This window comes from Siphateles boraxobius, unplaced genomic scaffold (assembly GCF_051911475.1).
Source record: "Siphateles boraxobius isolate OS27281-9 unplaced genomic scaffold, OSU_SipBor_1 19, whole genome shotgun sequence".
NCBI classification, from domain to species: Eukaryota; Metazoa; Chordata; class Actinopteri; order Cypriniformes; family Leuciscidae; genus Siphateles; species Siphateles boraxobius.
In genome coordinates this window covers 26,092,917-26,120,198 of record NW_027508799.1, presented here as the reverse complement: position 1 = coordinate 26,120,198, position 27,282 = coordinate 26,092,917, and the positions used below count along the sequence as shown (strand labels likewise).

General features: G+C 36.9%; 1 protein-coding gene across 26 annotated transcripts in view; it reads right to left on the bottom strand.

Annotated features, from left to right (window-relative positions):
- Window positions 1-27,282, bottom strand: part of grip1 (glutamate receptor interacting protein 1) — a 269,029-nt gene that overhangs the window by 57,261 nt on the left and 184,486 nt on the right. For all 26 annotated transcript variants that reach the window (XM_077234606.1, XM_077234610.1, XM_077234609.1 and 23 more), the window contains 5 exons: window positions 18,776-18,856; window positions 6,067-6,202; window positions 4,509-4,654; window positions 3,128-3,211; window positions 2,409-2,484 (listed from right to left, as the gene is read on the bottom strand). In XM_077234606.1, coding sequence (XP_077090721.1) covers window positions 2,409-2,484; window positions 3,128-3,211; window positions 4,509-4,654; window positions 6,067-6,202; window positions 18,776-18,856 — 523 coding nt within the window. The remainder of the gene's footprint in view (window positions 1-2,408; window positions 2,485-3,127; window positions 3,212-4,508; window positions 4,655-6,066; window positions 6,203-18,775; window positions 18,857-27,282) is intronic.

Here is a 27,282-nt window from a genome sequence, read left to right as displayed (position 1 = left end):
TGAAAGCATCAAAGGAAGAATTAATAATTTGATTTGCTGAAGTTTTCCAGGTCAGCGGTATCAAATAGCTTAATGCCAAGTAAATTAGATATATCTATTAATATTAGATAGATTGTGAATGGTGGTTACACACTACCATTCAAAAGATTGTGGTCAGTGAAATTTAGTAATAAATTAATACTTCTATTCAACAAGGTTTCATTATATTGCAAAAGTGACAGTAAAGACAATACGAAAGACTTCCATTTCAAATAAATGCGGTTTGGAACTTTCTATTCAAAGTATCCTAAAAAAATAATGCACCACAGTTTCCACAAAAATATTTCACCCTCACACTCCTCAATTATATGTTTAGTGTTTTCCATTTACATGTTAGTAGCGACTCTGATTAATAGAGTTTTTACACAGTGGTCTGTTATTGTGGTATAATTCATTTGAGATCATAAAAATAGCATGTAAATACAAAGGTAAACTGTGATTAGTTGATGTGTACAATCTCTTTATGTTTAAGTCTGGCTAGGTCAGACTATTGAGCCTTATGTGAGGACAGTTTCAAAGCACATTTTAACCCATAATACCAGGGAGCACCACAAGAGACGAGTTTTGGTTAGAGGTCTGATTTATGACTCATATGAAATGAAATTTGCTGTTTTTATTTTCCAAGGGGGCCGTTCTCTGCGACTACAAGATGTCAGAGGACAGTCAATACCAAATTGCAGAGGAACAGAACACAATATTTACCCAGAAAAACAGGAGCCGTGCCACTGAACAAAAGAAATGGGAATACTCTGTCGGTAAGAAATGAAATTACCAGTGTGCAAAATGAATATTGATAAGGGTTGTGGGGAAAGAGAGAGACGGGCTGGCGTGTAATGACGGTAATAACAGAGCAGTTCATATGCCAGAGCGAATGAAATATCACGCCAGTCCATTTTCAATTCTCAAGCGAGCGCTGAAGTAGCGGGCCAATCTATTCCGGTTCCGAAAGGAACGCCAAGTGGGAAACACTATTTTCATCAAGCAATTTCTTGCCATTTCACATCAATGACTACAGTCCAGCTATGCTGAACCTCTGAAGATAAAAGTCAAACCAATTACAAGGAACACAGAGAGAAAATAAACATGTACATAAGCTACATTTCAAAGTTTAATGTAACATGAAAAACAAAGTCAGTAATAAGAAAAGAATACTGAAAAATAACATTTTAAAAATCACTACATACGCATTTATCGGTAACCAACAGCATTATGCATACTATTATATATATATATACAATTTTTAAATCAGTTCCAAAACCTAGAGAATTGCCTACAGAGAAATCACAACTGCATTCTGAAAGCTATTAAGAAAATTAATTATGCTAACCCATAATTATATACCTTTTTTTTTGAGGGGACAAATTATAAAACTTTATCGCTTATATCCTTAAGGAAGGAAATCCATTATGCGGGGAGAAGATGGAAGGAAGGCTAAATTAATATATTTCAAGATTTAAATATAAAGATTATTACTATATTTACTTATAGTTCACCCAAAAAAAAAAAAAGCCCATCTTAAACCAGACTAAGCTGATCAAAATATTCTATTTATTCGAATTTAGAGGACTTTTCAGTTGGTCAACTAAACCAGATTGGTGATCAGTTTACACCAGATAAAACCAGCTTAGACTAGCTTAAACCATCTGAGACTAGCAAACCAGCCTACCACAGGTTTAAGTAGATTTTAAAGAAGGACTATGCCATTAACATTTGATCACTTAACTTAATTATGTCTGTGTATTTTTATGCTAATTGTATATTATTAGAGTATCCAGGCATTACATGAGCAAAATGCTAATACCAAAACCTATAGAAATGAAGAGTCAAGTATGTGAATCAACTATTTGTATCATGCACAAATAGTGTCTTGGCTATGGAGTGTTTCTAATCGGTTACTTTTCAGTCTATTTCAGTTAGGATGCTGCCTAGGTTTTTGGACAAAAAAGCTTTATTAGCTAGGCTTCGACCCAAAGTTGCGAATTAACTTATTCGCAAAATTGGCATATCGCATAAACCATTCGTAAATAAAGCAGAGTTCCCATCCCATGTTGTCAAGAGAACAAAATATTCACTTCCTGGGAAATTGGTGAAAAATGTGGCTCTTTTTTCCAAGAATCATCAATGACTTGCGTCTCAGAGTGCACAGACAAAACGTAATAAACGCTGTCATGTTCTAATGCTGGGGTTCAGGAACACAATCTTGTAAGACACTTCAGGGCGAGAATTAAACCAAATCATTCTGATAACATATTGGCATTTCCATCCAGCATTTTTTATGCAATATTCAAAAATGCGCATAAAAAAGGTGGATATAAACATAGCTAATGTTGGTGCTGATGAATTCAGTTCAGAATCCAGTACCAACTCACCTGTCAGCCGGACCACCGGGTCTGATGGTTGTAATGGTAACCGGGCGAGATTTGTTCCTGTCTTCATGGGCACCTCCTACACCATGGAAAAAACAACTCGTTTTGACACTTTAAACTAATGCAGTCATAGAGTAAAACACTGTACATTTACACTTGTGGAGATGATTACTCATATTTGATCAATTTAAATAGCAGCTCAAATACTGGCTTAGTGGTGCACATCAAAGGGCATTTCCTCACCTCATTGAAATGTCCATATTTTTTTCTACAAAAGCACCAGATTATACATTTTTAAAGCCGCGTTACTCACTATATAATTGCATACCATTGAATTCACAAATGGAGTCTTGAAGTTGAAAAGAAAGTCCTCAATATGCCTATATGAGACAGATTTGAGAAAAGGAGTGAAGCTGACCAAGACCTTGACAGGAAACCTTTTTTTTCTGTCTCTCTTCAAAAGACTTCATACTCTAGATGGATCTAAAAAATGGTCTCTTTCTTTTAATGAAGTCTGCTTGGTAAATATTTTGGAAAGTGAGCATTAGAAGTGGGACTGAAAGCTGCTTCATCTTCTTTTAGCGGGCCCAAGGGCAGCCAAACAAATCTTTAGAGAAAAATAGTCTCTTTTTGTTTGATGTAGATGTGAATGAAAGTGTGTTGATGAGGTGGACGCAAAGACATTAGAACTCTGATGTGAGGAAGTCTACAGAGGCACTCACCTCTGATGACGAAACCGAAAGTATTGCCTTCTTTGTGCAACGTCACCTCCACATTTTTGAACATGACCCCTGAGCCCTGTACAGCTGAGGAAAAAAATGAACAGTTCAAAGTTCTGCCAAGACTTTAATGCTTGACCAGAACATATAAATGAACATAAACTAAAATACATTTCAAGTCACTGAGAGTGACGTAACTCTGTCTAAGATTGTTGTTATAAAACTAATTTTAACGAATCAATGGAGGATTGATGGTGGTAATCAATCACTTAAGCAAAAATAATCTTTCACTATTTAGAATTTTCAGATTATATTAATAATATAATATAATATAATATAATATAATATAATATAATATAATATAATATAATATAATATAATATAATATAATATAATATAATCAGGGCTTGAAGTTCACTTTTTTGCTCACCAGCCACTGTGGCTAATTTTGACATTGATACAATGGGTAAAAACTGCGATATACATCTTTTTTTAATATCTTATCATAACTTGGCAACAGGTATATTAGACCTGATACAAATCTATTATTCTGTTACACATGAATTTTCTTTCTCAACTGTTTACGTTAAAAACATAACTGACTGTATTCATGAGAATAATGACCAAGACCGGAATTTGAACATTATTCTGTTTAACCGCAATAAGCAGAGAAAAAGAACTCAATTTAGTACTGAGAGGTGGCTTTATGTGCACGCACTTTGGGTGTGAGCACAAAATCTGCAGGAATGATACGTGAAATACGCGCAATCCCACAACGAAATTCAAGCCTTGTATCACACCAACCGGAGCAAATTAATCCGGAGCAAATTAAACGAGTCTAAAGGGAGGCGGGTTTGTGTGTCAACTCGCTGTCGGAGAGATGAAAGAGCAAGAAATTGCAGCGTGTCGTGTATCTATTCTGTGGGAAATGAGTATTGGAAGCGTTTCAGTATTGAGATGTATTGAATAAAATCGAGATTTTTGACAACACTTCATTGCACTCAGTTTATTATTTCAGATTCCTCTTTAAAAGACTACAATTGAAAAATGAATTTATTAGATATAAAATTCAACCTGCCAAAGTGGCTAGTTAGAGTGACTGCGTTAGACGCCACTGCTGAAATCCACCCGCATTTGGCGTGTTGGCAGGTGTTACTGTATAGCTCTGGTTATATTATATGAGGCATTAATATTAATCACTTTTGAAATATATATGAAAAGATCACATGTACAGGAAATCTGTTGCCTGGAAGTTACACAGTTTAGTGTTCATTATGAAAAATTATATATTAATATTGCAGAATGCTGTGACGAACCAGTCCGAATGAAGTATTCCAGCTGTGCTATATTAAGTAATAGTGTTGCTTTTATAAATCTCACTCACAGACAGGCGGTAGCTCATACTCGACCTCCAGGACAACCCTTTCACCCACATTCTTCAACAGACTGATGATCTCATCATGACGAAACTTTGTCAAGTTGATTCCGTTTACAGATTTTATGTAGTCCCCTACGTTCAACTGGTCACTCCTGCAAAGAAACAGACCAAGATGTAGATTCTGTACATTTGCTGAAGAAAATGTCAGGGGAAATTGCATAACCGAAAGGAAGAAAGAACAGGCAGGGGAAGAGCAAGCAAAAAAAGAGAAGAAATAAAGACAGGCAGAAAATAAGGCAAAGGAGGAGTCAGGTCGAGCTCTGAGACGCTGTGATAGCTGATTTAAGCAAATAAAGGGAACACTTTGTTCTAAGGAAGCATCTAGTGAGATCAAGACAGGCTGCTCCAGTCTCCGTCTCGATCTTTCACTGACACACATACAAAGAGTTGAAAGCTCTTGCGTTTTACAAGGCGGTCTGATTGTCAACAGATTCTGGAAGAGCGAGTGTGATGTTAGGCAGTTTATTTCAGCTCGAAATTATCAGAGCAAGTGTCTCTGTGGTAATAAGACACAAGACTTGATGTGCAGGGAAACATTTAAAGCCGAACAATTGATTTGCAGAAAAAAGTATCTGTGACTGTGAAGAAGTGGGTTTAAAACGTGCGTTTTACTATACGGTATGTGCAGTATTTGTTCTGAGATCTGAATATGGATCTATTCTTTGAGGATTGTATGCGTGTTTGTGTGTGTTTATGGGGAGGTCTGACACGCTAGCGAACAGTAGGCCGTCTGCCATCCCTGAGAGCCAATATGGAAATGAGAGAAGAGTTCTGGCTTATGCAGTATTGATTAAAAGATTCTGTCTACCTTATTCATACAGACACACATACGCACAGTGTGTACAGATAAAACAATGTGCACACACACTTCCTAGACAATGCTCCAGCACAACAGACTATGAACACATTGATCTCTCAGGGCCCATCTATAGTTGCTGTCTTAGCAAAAAATCATTAGCATAAAGACCAAAAGACAACAAAAACCTGACAACACAAAGCCTTGAGGGAGAATTTCCACACCTTTAGCATTTACAAAACTGAACTGAAAGTAATTTCTTACATTTTCTAAAGAATATGTGATTGCTAGCTCTACAAAACTAGTCACAATGATGCTGCTGTGATGCTAATGTGGGTGATTGCTACAGTACAGTGTGCAGATGCTAGGGTACTCGAAATATATTCTGGTCTCTAGATGGCTTGAGTTCCTCTTTCAATGTAAGACTAAGGATTTTTTTTCCTGAAAAATTTAAGCGGAATCGCAAGTTTCTAGGTGTCATTCAATGCGTGTTCAAAGCGGGAGTTATGCACCAAATACTTAGAGTTATGGTTATTCAAGTCTTAACCCCATCAACATTAACAGTCTTAGCAAGAACCGATGACTGTTCCCAAAGATGTTTCCCACCATCCGAGTCAGATATGTCAGACATCTTGAAAACACAGCAATGTTTTGAAAGGGCTGCAGTGTTTTGTAAAAGGAATCCATGAATGGTTCGCTAATACTGACCTGGCAGCGATGCCGCCCTGGCGCAGGTTGGAGACTCTGGGCTTGCCGTCTTTGTCGATGCCTCCGGATACTGTCAGGCCCAGGGTGGTGCCTTCCTTTTTGATCAGCTCCACGGTGCTCGTGCCCTTAAACTCATCTGTGGAGCAAAAGGTGGGATGAGAAGGAGGGTTATTGGGGGAGGTGGGAGAGGAAGAGCAGAGACAGGAGATGAGAGGTTTACAGGAGCAAAGCAGGCCAGCCGCTGCCATACCCCTCACTCATCTAAATGACGGTGATTAGGTGTCCTAGCTTGGTCCTCTCTCACTCTCTCTCTCTCTCTCTCTCCTATTCTACCTCAGCTGGTAATTAGTTATACACTCCAGAGTGCTCAGTGTGTGTCTCTGCACTTGGCTATGGTTTGAGGACACAACAGTCACCAGAGGTGAGCTAAAACTGTCAAAACCTCGCTGTCATCTGGGAACATACTCGCTTTGAAAAATTAAAAGTCATCATTTAAAAATAAAGTAGTTACAAACAAAAATAAAAAAAGAAGACAAATCAATTCAAAAAAGAATAAATGCATGAATAAATTAATAAAAGTTCTTATTATATATTTGTTTGTATATATAGGGTTTAAGGTCTCTATATAGGGTTTAATGTCTCCCTTGTATCATTTTGTCTTCTATTTGGTGTCTCTCTCGCCGACTTGCACTGATATTGCTGTTCAGCCAGACCCGTCGCTCCCCTATCGACTGGCTGTCATTCAATCCCTCTGTGGGATTGTCAAAGCCACATTAAGAATACTGCATATCTGTGCAAGCAGGGCTTTCTCTCTCCCTCCCTCTCTCACACTTCCTACCATCACTACTCCATCAGATGTCTAAGCTGGAGAAGAAATCAAAATAAGGCATTTGTAATCCCTCTCTCTTTACTGGAGGAAGAAAAAGACAGATTTATATGCATTCCCCCACTTTCCTTTCCTGGTACCGCAGGACAGAAAGTGAGGGGGGATGAAGCTCCAAACCCCCCTGAGGCTACTGACAGAACAGAGCTGCGGAGCATTTCACCGCAGGAGGACGGCAAAAACGGGACACAGGGTACAAAAAGACAGGACTGACAACTTTTGAGTTCAGCTTGGAGTGAGAATTGGGGGTGAGGTGGAGGTTAATTAGTAACTGATTTGTATGCATTTTCATATAAGACCTCTGATGTGAAATCATGTTTATTTTGTACTGTAACTAGTAGTAGAGGAAGAGATCATCACATGCGCTACCGCTTCGCTTAAACTAAGACGCTACAGTGAACTTCCACGCCACATTATTTGTAATGTATACTGATTGGCTTCATCACCCTGTCTCCTCTACACCAATAAACTGGTGTGTGTTGGGCATTCTGGCGCAATATGGCGCAATATGGCTGCCGTCTCATCATCCAGGTAGATGCTCCACATTAGTGATGGTTGAGGAGATCGAAAGTATCCTGCTCTGTCTTGTCTGTCAGCGCATTGTTCGTGTCCTCTTTGCTTCGTGTTTTTTTTTTTTAAATAAGTACAAATAGAACTTGATCTGCTTCTCAAAATTCATATTTCTTTAAATTGCCATGACCATTAGAGCAACCTTTCAACCTTTTAGGTTGGTCTTTAAAAAACCTCATGGTGAACTTTTTCTGCATTGATAATGAAAACAATAGATCTGTATATCTATTACAAATCCATCAGTTTTGTTTTGCCTTAAAATCCACAACTGCTCCGATGCCCTTTGCATGCAAATAACCAGCGCAAAAACCTCAGTAGAGGAAGAAACAGATTTGACATTGCACTCTCCCTCCAATCAATACCGCTGCCATGTGGACATGGGAAGGGAGCTTGAACCGGAACCGAGGGAGGTTAGCATGGGTCTCAATATTTGGCCTGAACCTGAACCTCTAGTCAAGCCTATGGAGCCAAGCAGGGGACTTGCAGTGCAAACATGCTGATATATCAAAGACAGCAAAGTAATTAAAAGAGATATCAAACTTAAAATGTGCCAAAAGGAACTGTTGAATAATTTAGTGTCTGTGATTGTGTGTGTTTGGGAGTGATAGAAGCAAAACATCTTGCCGTGAAAAAAGAAAAAAAAGTGAATCAATATTCAAATGGGAGTTCAATCTATAACAAGCCTCGTGTTGTGTGCCAGTCTTTTGATAATTAATTGTAAAATAACTGCTCAATTTGCCTTCAGCTTTCATCAAATAATTTGATTAAAAAGAACTTTGCACTTCTGGGGATTCGCCTGACAGCAAAAAATTACAGTGGGCCGAATTATAAATGTTGCTGTCATTTCTTTCCTCTCAGTCGGATGAGGAAAGAATGATGGATCTTTCTGTGGTTTGTGACAGCATTAAATTAACTCCCTTTACATGTGGAAAACAGGGAATGTCTTCCGAGGCCAGAAACATACTTTATGTGAGTTTGTGAACACAAATATGTGCAACTTCACATAATAACATTCTCTTAAAATAGTTGTTCTGACATGACAATTAACATGAAAAAGAAAACAAATATAGCAAATATTTAAACAGTCTAGGCAAGTACTATAATAGAGATATACCAATATCGGCCAGCATTTTCTTATGGCTGATAACCAATAAATGGTGTTAAAATATTAATAAATGGTAATATAAAATACATATATACATATATTTGTGTGTGTGTGTGTGTGTGTATTTATATATACACAGGTAAGTATAATCTAATTAAAAATTACAACATGTATGATTTTCATTTTATAGCTCTGATTGTGAAATGTTTCTTTTAAAACGTAAACGCAATCCAAGCCAAACTCGGCAGCATCCTTCGTGCATGTTGTGAGCCCTGTCGCGCAGCTCCACCGGGGGGCCCTCTGGGGGTCATTCAGTATCCAAACAATTTGTGTCACAGTATGCCATAGTCATATTACAAGCTCAGTCTTAAGCTGTCTGGGGAAAGCGTGGTTCTCTCAGTTCACCGAGGGTTCAGCTTAATATCTCGGCCCTGAGCGAGGAAAAGGGCCGTTGGGATCTAACGAGCTGTGCTTTGAGGGCTACACTGGGACAGGTGTGGAAGTTGATAAGTTAATCCCATTACTTGTGGTTTCTCATTTCATTCCATCTCCTCTTTCCCACCTTTTCTCTTTGAATGAGGCAGACAGAGCTAGTGTTGCCTTGCCATGTTGCCACGGTGATGAGATTGGCCATCAGCTTTCTCAAAGCCGACAGATTTCTGTGGCGGGATCGAATGCTGTGCCCATCAGACAGGTATTGAGGGAGAGACAGAAAGGTAGAGCTTGAGACAGCATGTGCGAGAATGATACAAAGCTGGAGATAAAAGTAGAGATGGAGTGTATGATGGAGAGAGCAAGATAAAAACATCTACTCTGCCAGCTGAGGAAACTCAGGTTAAAAAAGTCATCACTTTTTCAAGCTGTGACAGGAAAACGGTAATCTGCGATCACAGACTGATCTAGATAGCAAACTTGATCGATCACGCACAGGAAATCCAAACAAAAAAAAGGGACCCTCTGCGGGTTTTTCTTCATGAGGAGACCCAACAAAGTATAATTTATTACTCAAAAGTAAACAAAAATCCTACCTTAAAAGAACTATGAATTGCACAGGCCCTACAATGTCCATAGATATTTAGCGATGAATATATATGTAAAAATAGAGATATTTTATGTAATGGTGTTGGCAGATATTGTATATTTATTTTTGACATGCTCAGTTGCTCTATTTTTACATTTACAGTATACTTCCCTTTTGCCATCATCTAATCTAATGCTTATTTAAAATATTTAAGCGAAAGCCCATTTTCATACTGTGTATAATAGTGTTACGATGCCTAAATTCCCATTTAAAATTATGGACTGTAGTTTGTGTGTTTTTTTTTCTAAGACAAAGTAGTATATCATGTTTTATCAAATATTGTAAAGCTTGACTAGATGTGCAACCTTTGATGTCATGTCAAATAAAAACTATACGTTTTCTCTCTTTCAAAAACTGAAAGGCCCTGTCTATGTTTATTTGTTTTTTGATTATTCACATTTAGTATTGTTTATCCAATCAGTAAAGACCCAACATTTGAGAAACACACACCGTATTGAGGAAAAAGCTGCATTTTCTATGTGAAGCTCGGACAGGGACAGCAGCAAGGTGCAGAATGGAGATTTATTTTGTTTATAACATCGCTTCGAGGTGTAATGAAAACATTTGGTTAAATGCCCATTGTTAGTTCACGGTTTAACTCTCTATGAAGGCTGTAGGCGTACCAGCAGGTGGGCTCAGCACTGAATTGGCTTTCCACCATTGAAACTTTAGCAGTCAAAATGACAAATTGGGCCATAATTCAATATGGAACCAGCCATGACTAATGGTTGATGCTAGTAAACATTCATGGGATATAAAAGCAAACATATTCAGAAACAATTGCTTCAATTACTTAAATTACAACAAGGACAAAAATAAATATTCAATTCAACAGCGAACTCATTACACAATTTCAATATCAAATTGATAATTGAATATGATGTATTCAATCTGAGTATAAACGATCTGGTGTTTGAACAATGGCTCTCTAAGATGATGTTCAATCATGCAGACTATTACATCGAGACATGCAACTCCCTTTTTGTGTGTGTCATCAAACTCTATTCAGTGCAGTACATTGACACTGGTTCTTAAACGCAATTTTTTCTTCTTCTGATGGACACCATTTTGAAGTTGTATATGAGAGGTAAATCAATATTCCCATATGGAGACAATTTAGAGACACTCAAAATGGTGGAAAAACAGGACAATAATTTACTTCTTTTACCTCACTCTCAACAATAGGACTACAACAATAGGATTAATTATGTGCCATTTTAATATTTAAAGGGCTAAATTCCTATAAATCTGCTTTTACTTGTTTGTATGCTGGGCTATCCTCTCCACAGGGGGATAAAACACACACAGGCAAATGAAAAACACTATCTGTTGGCTCCTGCGGCAAACAGGGTCTTTCTGGGAGAAAAAAAAAGTTTCAGAGCATTTATCATGAAGATTTCGCACAGGGGCGCTGAGCTATGAAGTGCTAGCCTGCACATCTGCCCGCAATCTCTTTACTCATCCGCTTCTGACATGCAGTTTTACAGCCTCAGAGAAATACCTTGCTTTGGAAGGGTATTTTAAGAGGGTGGTTCTTAAAGTATGGTCAATTTTGGTCCTGTGGACTTATATATATATATATATACATATATATATATATACATATATGGATAATATACCCCAAAATGAAAAATCTGTCACCATTTACTCACCCTCGGTTTTGTTCCAAACAGTTGATGGGCCACATTGACTTCCATTGTTTCTTTTTTCCATACTATGCAAGTAAATGGGGTCCATCAACTGTTTGGCCTACATTCTTCAAAATATCTTTTTTTGTGTTCAGCAGAAGACAGAAATTCATACAGGTTTGGAACAACTTGAGGGTGAGTAAATGATGAGTAATGATTCATCTTTTGTTGAACTATCCCTTTAAAAACTCTTAATCATCTTTACACACTCAGTAGGTCATTTAATGTGTCTAATAACAATGTACAACATACATCACTGAGGAATTTTGATATGTTTTGAGGGAGTTGGTCATTTTATTGTATGTCCACAACCCTCGTTTTTCCACTGATGATTGAAGTTTTGGAAATTACATTTTAAACATTTGTTGGTACACATTACAAGCTACTTGCTACTGTCTTGCTAAGGCTCATTTCTAGTATGTACTATATGCTAAATACACACAATTACTGTAAACAATATTGCATTTATTGAGCGTATATGTACTCAAAATAAGTTTGGGCTCAGTCATTCTTTTTAGAGAAATTGTTGCATTCATTCAGCAAAGGCGCATTAAATTGATTAAAAGAGACAGTTAAGTCATGTATAATGTTCCAAAAGATTTATATTTTTAAATAAGTGATTTTCTTTTTCACTTTCTATTTAAAGAATCCTAAAAAATAAATACAATCACGTTTTTATATTTATTTTATTATTTTTTTGTTTTGTTTTTTAAATCAGCACAACTGCTTCCAACATTGATTAGAAATGTGTCTTGAGCATCAAATCAGCATATGATCACAGGAATAAATTACATTTCAAAATATAGAAAATGTTATTTTATATTTCACAATCTATTTTTGATCAAATAAATGCAGCCTTGGCGAGAATAAATGGTTTCTTTCAAAACATGAAAAAAGCTCTTACTAACCCCAAACTTTTAAACACATTTTTATATTGAAAATGAAGTTTATTCTATCCTCTCTTTTACATCATTGTAATTTTCAATTGTTAGAATGGATTTTGTTAGTATTATATTGGAAGTATTGGTGTAGAGAAAAAAAAGTTTTAATGTGACCTTCTGCTAGATGTAATAATAAACAACCCCAGGGACATAAATGTGCCCAAAGTCTAAGAAGCACCCAGCAACAAAAACAGCATAAACTTCCCTAAGCAACTCAGCTCACAAGAAAACACCACAAACAGCCTTTAAAATGAGCCACAACCTCCATTAAACTTTCCCACCTCGGACAGCTTGATAACAGACCTCAAGTGAAATGAATAGACGCCTATGCAGTTGCACCCTGCATTGCATGCGCCTCTGAAAGTGCTGAATCACTTTGATGCAACAACATTTTCAGCTCGCAAACCAGCGCCCAACGCCATCCACAGCGAGCTCATCTGTCAGCAGCCTGTCTCTCTCACTCATCCCGAGCCTGCCCAATGAATGCTAACATGGCATTTAGAAAAGAGATGTGCATGCCAGGGGACGTGTATCCAGGGTAAGCGAGAGCTAGTGTTGTAGCAGGAAATTGAGGTTATACATGAATGATGCGTTTGTATCTCTTCAGCAGCAGCCCAATTAGCTTTGGGACGCTCCTGCACCGCAGGCCTCAGCTCCCCTGTATGTTGCTTAAAACATATTGTGATTATAAGCAGTTAGAGAACACGACCCCCGGTGGATTCATTTGCAAAATTCCAGGTAACAATTTGCTAATCCCCTCATCCATATTAATAACAACTGCAGAGAACTAATCAAGGAGATTTAAATGTGCTGAGAGATCGGTGGCAGTGCAAGAGTGGATAGACTTCAGCAATTCTCAGCTTTATTTTGCAGTGTTATGAGGCTCATATAAACCCAGATGTCATCTTGGGGAGAGGGAGGATACTTGTTGAACCTGAAATGAAATCATAATGCTTTTTTAGCCAAGCTATGTTTGGCCTCTGGTTTTCACTAGCAGGTTTGGGAAAGATTCTGAATTTAACCTTTGGATCACTTTCTGTTTATTAACTGGAATGTAGAATTGAATTTCATGAAAGGTTGTTGAACTGTCATTTGAATTCTAATATGAGGAATTTACAATTCATGGAAATTCAACACAGTTACTCAAGAGGAAAGACTTAATTCTCAATACTCTCTTAAATACTGACAAAAACCAAAAAACTAAATGTCAATACAAAAAAGTTGTCTATTTAACAAATGCGTTCATGATGCATGTACTGTACACTACTGTTCAAAAGTTTGGGGTCAAGATTTTTTTTTAAGAAATTAATACTGTTATTCAGTATTAAGGATGCAATAAATTGAAAGAAAGTGTCAGTAAAGGTATTTATAAAAGATATTTATAAAGTTACAAAAAAAGTATATATATATATAAAACCAAGTTGTGTTCCAAATTTGAAGTTGATATCACAAAAATTGAAGTTCCAATGAGATTTTGTTTAGGCGTAGTACCAAAAATAGCCACCAGGTGCCATTGAATTCCATTGAATTTAATTGTATGCATTCTGCCAGAACAAATTAATACATTTCTATCCAAATATCACTTTTGTCACTAAAAATGGAACCTTGAGACTCAGACCTTTCTGACAATATGTGTTTTGTCAAGATTAGAAAATGTTTTGATAAAAGATTAAGAAAGATGATGCCCAAAAGGGGAGGGGCCTAATACAAAAATAACGTTTCTATGGTAACGCAACTCCAATTTCAAAACAGTTTTCACAGGATGAATTCTGAGTTCATAAGCTTTCAAATGATACCTAATTTATGATAACTACTAAAATATGTTATGTAATAATAATAAAAAAATAAAAAAAATATATATAATATGCTTTTTTGAGGACTTTTTACTTTCCTTTTTAAAACTATTATTTCATCTTTTTTATTGACAAATACTAAATTATGTTTTATTATGAACTTTTAGCATTAAAAAACAAAGTTTCAATTATTAAAAGTGTGCGCGTCGACTTTTTGTGACGAAGGTCAGAAATTCCTGTTATGACGTAGATTTTTTGAGGCGCACACATAAATTCATATATTGCTGATTCTACATAATTTGCAATAAAAACAGCGATAAAATATTTATTTCGGAGTCTTAGACCTTTCCAACGATATATAGTTTGTCATGATTAAATTAGGATTTAATAGTAATATATTGAAGTAAAGTTAGGCGTCCCGCTAGCGGGAGGGTGACACAGAATCTTGTATTAATTTCTACAAAAAATATTTGTTTTCAAATTTGCTTATAATAATAAATATTTCTTGAGCAGCAAATCAGCATATAATTTCTGAAGGATCATGTGACACCGAAGACAGAGTAATGATGCTGAAAAATCAGCTTTACATCACAGGAATACATTTTAAAATATATTAAAATAGAAAAGTTATTTTAAATTAATACTATTTTACAATATTATTGTTTTAATGTATTTTTCATCAAATAAATGTAGTTTTGATGAGCACAAGAGACTTCTTTAAAAAAATTTTTTTTGAATGGTAGTGTAACATTATGGGATTATGGGTAAAAACTTTACTTCCAGCAGATACATACATTTACTCTATTTTAATTCTACTTCCTTAGATTCAAATTCAAATTACAAATCTGAATCCACATTTTTAAATAAATTCTAAACAGGAATCAGTGAATTCATGAATAGTCTCAGGTTTGAGGGTGCAGCACAGAATTCACCATCAGTTGCAACACTCCAGCATATACTGTATTTTTAGAAAGCAACACCTTAAAAATTCAGTGTATCTACACTTAACATTGCATTTATGGTCTTTGGAGAGTCTAAGCAAGAAACACATTTTGCCACTCTGCTCTATTGAACCACATAGCTTCACTTTGCAAACAGTCTTTTATGTTTTAATTGAATTCATTTAATTGAATTTGAATTATATACAAACAAATCATGAGCATTAATTTTTTTCTCAGTAAAACAAGACGTACACTTATTGATGTAGTGGTTGAATGATTCAAATAAATGTCTCGCATTCAGCACGTCTGGAAAACTAAATCATTCAAGGACAATGTGAATGGCCATTAAAAAGAAAGCACCAAAGAATATCATCAATTTCTCTTACAAATTTGATAGCGAGTAATTATGGTTACATAAGGCTCAGGACTTGAGCAAGTAAAGAACGACCAATGAAGCAATCTTAGAACGGAAAAAAAAAATTATATAACTTCATCACCTTACAATATTCAGTCACATCCCTCCAGCCTTATATGTGAAGTACTTTGTGACAGTAGCTTCTAATCCCACTCTTGGCAGAAACTGATTTTCTAAGGGAGCATTATGAGACGTGCCACCATCTCTGATACGTTCACCAGCAAAACCATCACACCGATCTCGGCAGGAGCGTCACAGCCTTCGCCTAATCTGTCTTCAGATGGATGGTTTAATACGGCAGTCCAAAGAGCCCTGTGCCTTCGGCATGAAGCTACATCAGAACATGGGCACGAGGCTCCAAAGCCGTCATGCTAAATGCTAACCGCTTCTGAAGATGGGTTTGATGTACTTAGAGCTCTGAACTGAGAGATTATACAGGGAATTTATTTCAACACCCTCAGAGACATTTTTTTTTTTTTACCTCTAGCATTGAAATGAGCACGGCTTCAAAACGAATCTCAACTAACACAAGGGGCGCTGGGTTTCTGTAACAAGCCATAAGTGAACACAAGTGAGTACTGCAAGCAATTTGTTCATCTTGTCACATTACCGGAAAACCGGTCGTAGATCAATTGATGTATCGGCATATTAAGTACACTACCAGTTGAACACTCTCATTGTTGTGAAAATGTCAAATCAATACTAGATTATATTTCTTTAAAATCACACACCTCTTTAAATAGAGCCAGCCTCAGTAGCCAATCAAAGACATCCATTTATTTTTTTTACTAAAATATATATTTTTTTAACCCTTATGTGCTTTTGTGGCTGTTTTCAGCCACTATGGGGAATTTTTTAGTGTTAATTTGGCCATAACTTTTTCCGTGTTTCAGCAAATGGAATGATTTTTGGTGACAAATCTTATTTTTAGACATATTTTGGGAAAATGCTTTGAAAATTTTCAAAAGTACACAGTACACAGTGGGCAAATTCACTACCCTTTCGTGATGTTCGTGGCTGAAAACAGCCACTACTTTAAACTGCTGTAAAAATGTACTAGATAAATATTTTTTTCAAATTTTTTTGCATAAATCTATTAATCAACCTCAGTCCTGATCAAAACTACTAAATGTTTTTTAAAAAATCAGGATTTTAACTCTTTAATTGCCAAATTCATAAATGCTGTCACTGATTTGGGGAAATCAGTGACATCACCAAAGGAGGATTTGGAGGATCCTGGATCTGGGTGGATTGGGAGAAACGGCAAAGTGTGGTTTTCCACCAACGCGAAGACAACTCCCTTTCTTCAGCCTGCCAGAGGCGTGACTCCGGGCCAGTTTCTCATTGTGCGGCGCCCATGGAGGTTGGTCATGCTGACAATGAGGTCAATCATCTCCTCCGTGAAAAACAGATTGAACACAGAATCCATGTTCTGGACCCTTGCGATGGCATAGCGCCTCTGGCAGGCTGAAGAAAGGGAGTTGTCGCCGCGTTGGTGGAAAACCACACTTCACGGTTTGTCCCAATCCACCCAGATCCAGGATCCTCCGAATCCTCCTCGCCTTCAGTGGAAGCTAGAGAGGATGATGACGGTGCCACATCCAAATCAGGATCTGACTCTCCTGAGTCTGTGCTGTTATAGGGAGTAGAGAATACATCCTGCAGCTCGCTGGAGGGGTCAGGCTGCATAATCATCTCTAAAACTTCACTACAAGTCAAGCCCTTTCTCATGTTGCACACACACACAAAAATATGCTATTCTGCCCTACAAAACAAAAAGGCAGTAACTGCATTTACAGTCAAAAATGAGTTATTTTCATGACATTCAAGGCATCCTTTGTTATGCGAATAAAAGAATAAGCTAATATAAAGTAACAAAATAGCCACATGTCCAATAATCTACCTACAACTACTTAGGCTGGATGACAGGCTAACTTTAAAGTCATTTTTCTCAGTTCTGCACTCTGCGTAGTTACTGTCTTTTTGCTTTGTAGGGCAGTATTATACACCATAGAACTCCATGTAAAAGCCAGAAACTAAGCCTTTTTTTGCACAGGCCTATCTAAAGGGTTAATGGTGCCACCTGGTTATCAACAGTAAAAATTACAAATTTTACCTCTTCCCAACAGGGAAAACCACCAACAATCAAAAATGCATGATTAATATGGTGTCATGGCTTTGCAATCAAAAAATGTGGTTATAATGGAAGTCAATGGGGCAAGAACAGCCACCAACAGTAAATGAGGGAGAAAAAGTTAAAATCTGATGCTGCACAAAAACTAACAATGCGTCAATACCAATGTTGCTTCTAATCTTTGACATGCCCAAGACTGTGATAAAAGGTTAAAAAAAATCCAGTCCACAATCACATTTTATATTGAAAATACGTCATTTTGTGTTTTTTCCCCCGAATCAGTGACATCATTTATGAATTTGGCAATTAAAGAGTTAAAATCCTGAATTTTTTAAAAACATTTAGTAGTTTTGATCAGGACTGAGGTTGATTAATAGATTTATGCAAAAAAATTGACAAAAATATTTATCTGATACATTTTTACACCACGAACATAACGAAAGGGTAGTGAATTTGAACAATGCACAAGGGTTAAAGGAAGTGATAAGCATACTCAATTTAATGTCTAGACAACTCATTTAAAGTCTTTAAGCAGAAGTCTAGATGTGAAGGCTTTAATAATCATGACAAAAGTAAATTCAGTGAAATGCGTTCAGACTTTTGACTAATAGTAATTGCTAAATAATGTACAGATCTTGATAAAAGAGAATAACGAAACAAAAAAAAAATGTACTACTGTAATACAAAAAGGTAAAGTTAGTAACAACCAGTGTTGTTATTGCTAATTAAAACAAACTATTAAAATCAGTTTTCATTCATTGAAATAAAATATAAATATAAGATGAATAAACTAATTAGCCAAAATTAAAAAATGTTGTTTTGGCAACTAACAGAAATTAAAATAAGTTTAAGTTGAAGTATTAAAATGACTAAAACCAAAATAAAGCTAAATATAAATATTTAAAAATAAAAATGACTAAAGCACAAAATTACTGATGCCATCTAGGCAGATGAACAGTTAAAAGCAAACAAAATGTAAACATTTTATGATGAGACTTTTTAGGAAACATTTGCATGGTCAAGTGCATAAAAAGGTAATTATTTTCTCTGTCGATAATCTTACACAGCAGTTTTGGTTAGAACTTTTCCACTTTTTTGAGCATCAGACTATCCCTACACCCCACAAAAACGTGACGGGTTAGACATTGTGCGTTGTACCTGGAATACTCTGTCTCCTAATGGCCAGAGCGCCATCTGGTGGTCTGGAGGGATTGGAGTGTTTAGTGTAGGGCCCCTCATCTGAAAAAACACAACAAAAACAAGTCATTTGAAAACCACATACAATGGTTTTCATTAGCAAAGCCACATTCTTTTTTCACATGCAAGCAACATGTACACAAAATCAAAGACACCAAAGAGAAGTGGCTTTCTTCACCAGAAAAGATAACGGTCACGTACACGCAGCTATTACAATGGCCATCACGCTCTCAAAAGACACATAGCCTTCAAAAACAATCATTTGAGTCTGAGGCTGTCTGCTCTTCATGCACACACTCAAACTCAAAAAGACACACAACAACACATCGCACCCCCCTGCCAAACACACGTTGAGCAGAGAACAGAGACCTCATCCGTGATGTATGGTGAGTGCATCAGTGTGAGCAGCTCCAGCTGTGGCCATCGGATTGTGTGCTCTGATTTAGAGCCGTGGAATACTGAGCAAAAGCAGTGGGAGTTCCGTCATAATGGAGCCCTTAAAGAACAGCAGGACGGCACACTGAGCACTATTTACTTTCACTGCAGTGGCAAAGCACAGCAAGACTGGGCAGCAGATCACACATATGTGGAGATGAACGTAGATGCCCAAGAGACCGTGTTGTGTGTGGATGGATATTTATACAGTGGGGAAAGAATAATAATTATGAACATACAATATACCATCATTTGTGAACATAAGTTGGCTGCAGTGTGTTGAAATTACTACTAGGGCTTGCTGAGGCATGCTGTTACTCTTGCTGGGGTTAGAGATCTGAACAAACTAACTAAGCTAACCCTAAGTATTAATGCATTACATTTAGTATGGAGTTAAGCAGTATGTAGTGCTTAAATCAGAATTTACATATTACACAGCTGATAGACATTACAGCTATTAACTCTTACCCAGCCATTGACAAGTTTTAAGGCAATTCATGTTTCATGCGGGGGGGGGGGGGGGGGGGGGGGGGGGGCTGTTCTAAAATAGTAAAGCAACTCTGGATCCAAAAATAAGCCAATAAGATGATCTGATCATCTGGGTAAACCAGGACCGGATAGAAGTTGTTTATACACAAGTAAGCTAATGTAATATACGTAAATCAAAACCTAGTGTTTCCCACATGTCGAACCCACGAAAAGGTAAACGCCTGTCCAAGCTTTGGGAGTGTCGATGGACTTGATTTACTCAATCTATGTTTTGATCATCGTTCTGAATCCGATCCAAACTAAGTCTTTATTAAAAGCGTTTTCTCAGAACTTTTCTCAGCTTTTGTTCAAAATGTTTTTATTAAACTTACCGTCATTCAAGCATTGCTTAAAAAAAAAAAGTGGTTTAAAAGCAGAGGCTCTGTTCTTTCTTTTAATACGTTCACTGTTTACATATTCATACAGAATATTCTGTTGGCTATGAATATGACCAAAAATGATTGCTCTGACTGGCACTTTTTTTTTGCTGAGAAATTGCTGGCGGGGAAAAAAGTCAAGCCTGATTATGTCATTGGCTTTCTAGTATTATTAATGCACCATTGTATCTTTTAATGTGTCTTGACTGCAATATTAATATTGTAATTATATGCAGATGAAGTCTTAAATAATAATGTAAGGCACACATGTGCACACACACATTGTTAAAGTTGTTAATTATTAAATTACTTTGACTGGAGGCGCAAAAAACTTGATTGGGAGATATATACACACACACACACACACACAATTTAAATGTATTTTAATGATATACAGAGCTACCTTTGAATTGAAAATCAGACTATATAAATGAGACATACGTTATTATGATCCATGAGCTTTTCTGACAGTCTCACTAGAGATTAGAGCGAGCGTCTGATAGGCAATTTATTCTTGATCATCCGTCATGGTCAGTTTGACTTTACTGTGGTCAATGGGCTGGACACAAGTCAGTGAACACGAGAGAGCTCCAAATGAAAGCAACATCCCACACATGCTTCTTTCTGAACCAATGGCAGAAAAAGCTTTGAATCAGCCTGTATTAAAAATACCCCCTCATTAATAAGTCATTTCATGGAAATGAGGGGAGGTCAAAATTAAGAGGAACCTTCTGAAGACCACAGGGGATGAGAAATAAGTCTTCTCCATTTTCTTCAGTCAGTTAACAGCAACTCCTGGGGCATTTCTCTGTCCAACCAAATGCACCAAATTGTTAAATTAATGAATAGGCTCTTCATATAAAGCTGCATTACTGTGTGAAATTAAAGCATGAAAGAGTGCTTTTATTCATGGCGATGAAGCTGAAATTAGAAATGCACATTCCTGCTAAACAAACATGCAAATATGTCCAAAAGTCAGACAGCACAAAAGAAAAAATCAGGGATTCAAAACCAGAAAACAAGTAAAAGGAACATTATGGCGACATACATACATATATATTTATATATATACACACACACACACACACACCCTGTATATATCCAAGAATAAATATCAGAATCTAAAAGAATATTGAACAAAAAAATACAATACATTAAATAACACTTAAATAAATAGTTTTTTGATGATCAATCAATGCTGTGATGCTTACATGAATTTAGACTAAACATTATGTACAATTTAACATTTCTTTAGCAATTGATGACAGGAAAAGTATATCAGACAACAGAAAAAAAACCTATTTCAGTAACAGACAAAAGAGTTCACAATAAAACATCCAATATCATCTGCTATATTGACTGTTATTAACAAAACATTTCCTATTCCTACCAATAACCAATATGGTCTTATATCCCTCAAATTTTTTTCTTTTTCTTCAGGGAACGTATGCAGCAGGAGTTTGTTTTTATTTCGATAAACAAGTCAATTTGACACTGGCATTTAAATTGCCAATAGATCTGAAATGAATTTAAAATTCTAATCAAGCTTACCTAGCCTCCATCCTCACAATCTGCTGGGTAGTTCTTACATAAAAAAGGGTCTATTGACTGGCACTGCACGTCGACTATGACCACAACCGACTGCTTGTATCTCCCCAGAGACCAGAGCAGACAGACTCATTTAAAATGCATAGAACTGTAAGCCCACAGTGTCTATGAAGCTGGTCTGTAGAGACGTCACTGTCAGCCTCCTCACAACTGTCAGATACTGATGCAAGTGATGATCAGACCAACAGCGAGGTCAGTAAATAGATTATTGGCACATCCAGGAATCAGATTTCTCTGAATTTACCAAAGATTCAGAGCTGAAAGCATCATGGGATGAAGTTTACCTTTATCTTAAATCTGATCATCGGCTTCAAACACGCTTATAGCGCTATTTCGGATAATCAACACGGGCGAGAGCGTGGGAGCAGATTTATTTGTTTTCATGTGGTGAAAACCAAGAATAATCCATCAGCGAGATGCAAAATTCTCCTACATTTGAAAGTTTCAAAGCATTTCATGAAGGTCTATACTACGCAGACGTGTAAAACAGCATGTGGGTGTTTTTCATACAGTAGCCCAAGGCTTCTCTCCTTCGTCAGTTCATCAGTCGGTTAGAAGAGATGCTGCTGCTTTTATTCATTGTAAAATTATAATTGAAAAAAAAAGAGAAAAGTTTAGCAACATGGCTTCCTTCATGAATTTTAGTGCATTCACGCTCGCACTTTTGCTGTGGAACAAGTCTGTATCAAGTTTGGATGGTTTTTGACTGGTGCGAAAACATCATTTGGAAAAAGATCATGAACATGCATTTTAGAAAATAGAATTCGATCCATGCAAACTTTTAATAATTGGCTTTTATATTATCATTACACTAAGTCAACCGAAGCGGTCTCTCGAAGACTAATACAGTCTCTCACACAAAACTCAGCCCTCCAAATTAAAGCCTCAGTGCATGTGATGTACACACACACACGCACGCGCACACGCACATGCACACGCGCACGCACACACACACTAAGATAAGATGCATGTGCAATGAGAAACAAGTCTTTGTAACCTTCCTCTTTGAACATATCAGATGCAGATGACAGGTATATGTACAGTTATACACATATCCAGCAAGTCACAGTTATTAAAAATATTATGCAAATTAAGTTAATTAAATTAGCACATTCCTGCTAAACAAACATACAGAAGAGTCAAAAAAGCTAGAGACCACAATGAAAAATCTGGGAATCAAAATCTAATAAAACATTGACACAAAAATAAATATTCCAGATTATTCAGATTTGGAAATAAAAATAATAATTCAATAATAAAAAACCCACCAAAACCAATAGTTTATTTAAAATGAAATGCATGAAATGAAATACATTAAAATGAAATACTGTGATGCCTAAGTAAGTTGAGGCATTTCAAAATTATACACATTATCAGTAGACTTGGTAACACTTTACAATAATGGTTAATATGTTAATTTGTTAACATTAACTAACAGTGAACAATACTTCTAAAGCATTTATGAAATCTTAGTAAATATATTAATTTTAACCTTTACTAATACATTATTAAGATCAAAAGTTGTCTCTGTTAACATTAGTTAATGCATTGTGAACTAACACAAACTTATTTATTACAAAGGGTAAGAAATGCTGTACGAATATATTGTTCATTGTTATTTATTGCATTAATTAATGTGATATTATTGTAAAGTGTTTCTGTAGCTTTTCTAACTCAAGGTCAGAGGCTATAAAGCTTAATGAAAAAAACAATGTACAAAAGAGCAGTGACAAAATTATTGTGCTACTACTTTTCTAAGATTAGACTTTTCAAATCAGAATATATGGGCAAAAGAGAAAAGCAGAACCATGAACCACTCAGAACTCCATTTCAACCACAAATGACACCTTACCTTCATGACAGTGACATTTTCACAGGTAAGCACCATTCACATTTTAAGAACAACTTAAAAATCTAGCTTCTTTTGTTATAGACAGACACACAGCACGACAGGCCAGGGCCAGATGTGAGAAGTCTGAAGAGGAACCAATCAAACATCATAAAAGCTCAGCTAGCCAACCAATCAGCTTATTCAGCCATGTATCTTGGATCCTTCATATTTTATTATGCAGATGACATCCAGGCCTGACTGGATAGCTTTATGACTAAATATGCATTCATTTATGATTCAAAGACCTTCAGAAAAAATTATGAAGGCAGATTTTTTTTTATCCCTTTGCAAGCTAAAAAAATGTAGCTTGCAAGCTAACACATTTCCACATGTGACATGCCATTTTCACACCAAAATCCCATCCCTATTCTGACAGATTTGGCAGTTTAGAGAAAGCAAAGCCGCACAGCAGGATATTAATTAACCGTATTAGCCAAAGCCTATTTTCAGCATCAATCGCTCATTCTCCCAGTGTCACCATCCCCGGTGGTACTCACCGACGTCACCGCGGAAACCTCTGCTGACACCACAAAGAAATGCCATAGGGTAAATGTGCTCTACAACACCCAGGGCTCGTCTAAAATCCACCTCTCCCACTGGAATCCAAGACTAGCAGTGCCAGAGATCTTCAACCTCCACAGCTGTCCAGCATCTGTTTTCTGCATAGTTCAGCCCTGTATCCCAGCACGTGGAAATGTCCACACAAAACCGCTTATACGCACACACATACGAGCTTGTGGAAGCAAGATGTTGTTCGGATGAGTGCACCGGTAGGTTCTGAGGCAGTGGGTGTATTAAAAGTGCTGATGATGGCCCAACATTTCACTTTTTCCTTCTCTATTCTAAACAAAACCCCAGGGCATTTATGCACTCTAGATTAAAGACGCCGCAAACCAAAAGTCGTACCATTAGAAAAGTTCTTAAGAGATCAACAAGTCTGCTTGCTTCTTTCCACCACCGATGGTCCAGGTTGGTTGATGACGCATCCTGCGAGGGCATCCCTCGATACAGGTGGCAAAATGAATAAATGAATAAAACCCTGGGTCTCAAGGCACCAAGCATTAGCACAGACAGAGGTGAGACGAGAAATTTCGGTCTTACAGCACTAGGAAAATGGAAATGAGAGAGTACGTTTGTGCATGGCAGAGAGAGAGAGAGAGAGAGAGAGAGAGAGAGAGAGAGAGAGAGAGAGAGAGAGAGAGAGAGAGAGAGAGAGAGAGAGAGAGAGAGAGAGAGCGAGAGAGAGAGAGAGAGTGGGACAAGAGGAGAGATGCAAGCAAAGCGGCCGTCATGCTGTCAGGTCACAGCATGCTCGCTCATGCATACCCGTACATTCATTTGGAGAGTTGGAGGACATGAAAGCAAGGAACAGGAACACTTCCTAAAAGCTTCCTAAAAGATCTGGAACTTCTGCAAATTGCAGGCTTGACAGGCTTTCTTTTTTCCAAAAAGCCCCTGCTAGCAGACTAAATAATTTGCAACACAAATGGCAACAAGCATACGAATACGAGGAACGATGGCCTAAAAAAAAACACGACATTGCTATTGTTCGAGATGAAAAGTGATAGGAACAAATAATAAAAAAAGATAGTCGTTACTGTCCTCAATAAGAACTACAGTTTTTTTGTACAACACGACTTCACACTCTGGTAAAAACCAGACTGAAGAGTGTGCGCTACCTCAGGGGAGAGCGAAGAATTGGCTCTATTATTCTTAGCTGTGATCTCAGTTTGTGTAAAGTGGGATGACAAAGTCCACCCATCCCGTTTCAAAGAGTGGAACTACATCATACATAAAGAGAGCAACAATCCCAGCATCCTCCTGGGCACTGTGGAGGAGTGTCGGCCTGTATTCACCTCTAAGTGGAGAGCCGGGACAACCTGGGATTAAAAGTCCTGAAATTTTAACACGGGTGGCCTGAGCAGTCAGTTCATGTCACGCTCAACCACTGGTGGTTCAGATGAGGAACTATAGTTGGGATGAGGGAGGCATCGGGCATAAGAAAGATAAGAAGGAATGAGAGAACAAAGCATTTAGATCTTCTGAGAGGGTCTAAATGAGACTCTCAAACTCATAACCAGTTCACTGACCATCTGATGCATTTCGCTGTGGCAAAAATTGCAAGAATTTTCTCAAACTAGTCTATAATGGTTTTTAAAAAAATTTTTTTTATTGTTTTAAGTTTTTATTGAGTCTTCTTGGACTTGTTTTATAGCACTACCATCGACTTATTAAGAGTAAGAGATCCAGTTCAGTAAGACAAAAAAATATACTATCTCTGAAAACTCTTCATTAATATCTTTTGCAGTGTTGCTCGGAGAAAATATTTGGATAGATTTGTGGCCTTTTAAAAATTTCAAAAATACAGATCTATTTTGTGTTTTTTTTTTAAGTAGTAATATCACAAAGCTAAGGGTTCGTTTACACAACAAAAAAAATTCCTTTGCGTTTTTTGAGAAGTTTTGCGTTTTCCCCATTCACACAGATCCGCAAAAGTGACTAAAACCGCTGTATTATGCATGCCAGGTGCCAAATGTCACTTTGTAAAGAAACACTAGGATTTGTTTTTAGTTATCAACTGTCAACTTGTCAACTGCTTTTATTTGAAAACGGTGTCGTGGAAACGCCCCTAAAACAAAATAGGACAAGTCATTTTACATGTCAGACAGACAGTTTCTTAATTTATTCCTGTGACACAAAGCTGAATTATCAGCATCACATGATCCTTCAGAGAATCATTCTAATGTGCTGATTCGCTGCTCAAGAAACATTTGTTATTACTATTATCAATGTTAAAAACAGTTGTGCTGCTTAATATTTTTGTGGAAACCGTGATACTTTTTTTCAGGATTTGATGATGAATAGAAAGTTCAATAGAACCACATTTGCAATAAAAATGTTTTGTAACATTATACATTTCTTTACTGTCACATTTTTTGCAATACATATAAAAATATCTATAAAAAATAAATCTTACTGTCTGGTACACTATTTGTTTTGAGCTATTAAAATGACCTTGGGATCCTCAGACCCCAAGCAGAGCATGAGTGTTGACTTCTCTGCAGCATTTGATCATATGGCTGTATATAATTGCTAAGAAATGCGCAGACATCAGAGCTATAAGTCTAATTATAGCACCTGCTGTTGTTACTCCACAGAGGAAACATCTAGGAAAGAAGCTTATGTAATCCTTCACTTCTCTGGACTCAGTGCTGGAGCTGCAGCTGGTGGTTCAACGTACATTCAAACTCTTTGACCCAGCCTCCATCACTGAGCTCATTACTGACCACACTGGACCCAAAGCAGCAGCTGATCTCAGAATAGGTCCTCTGAATTGTGGTTACTCTGTTCATTTGGTGGTCAGCCAAATGAAGAATATCAGAAGATAAATGAGAAAAAAATTGCACAAGTGATCACTCTTTGCAGTTCTTCAGTCTTGGTGTACTTGTGATTTTTCCACCCTATTAATGAAAAAACTGCACAATGATGTATATATCTATTGCATTTAAAATCCATCCGGTTCACAACTTTCCCTATTTTGAATTGCCATGATCTGAGTGTCACTGAAAAAAAAAAAAATGCCATCACATTTTAAAGAGCGAAATGTGCACGAATTGCATTTTCTGTTA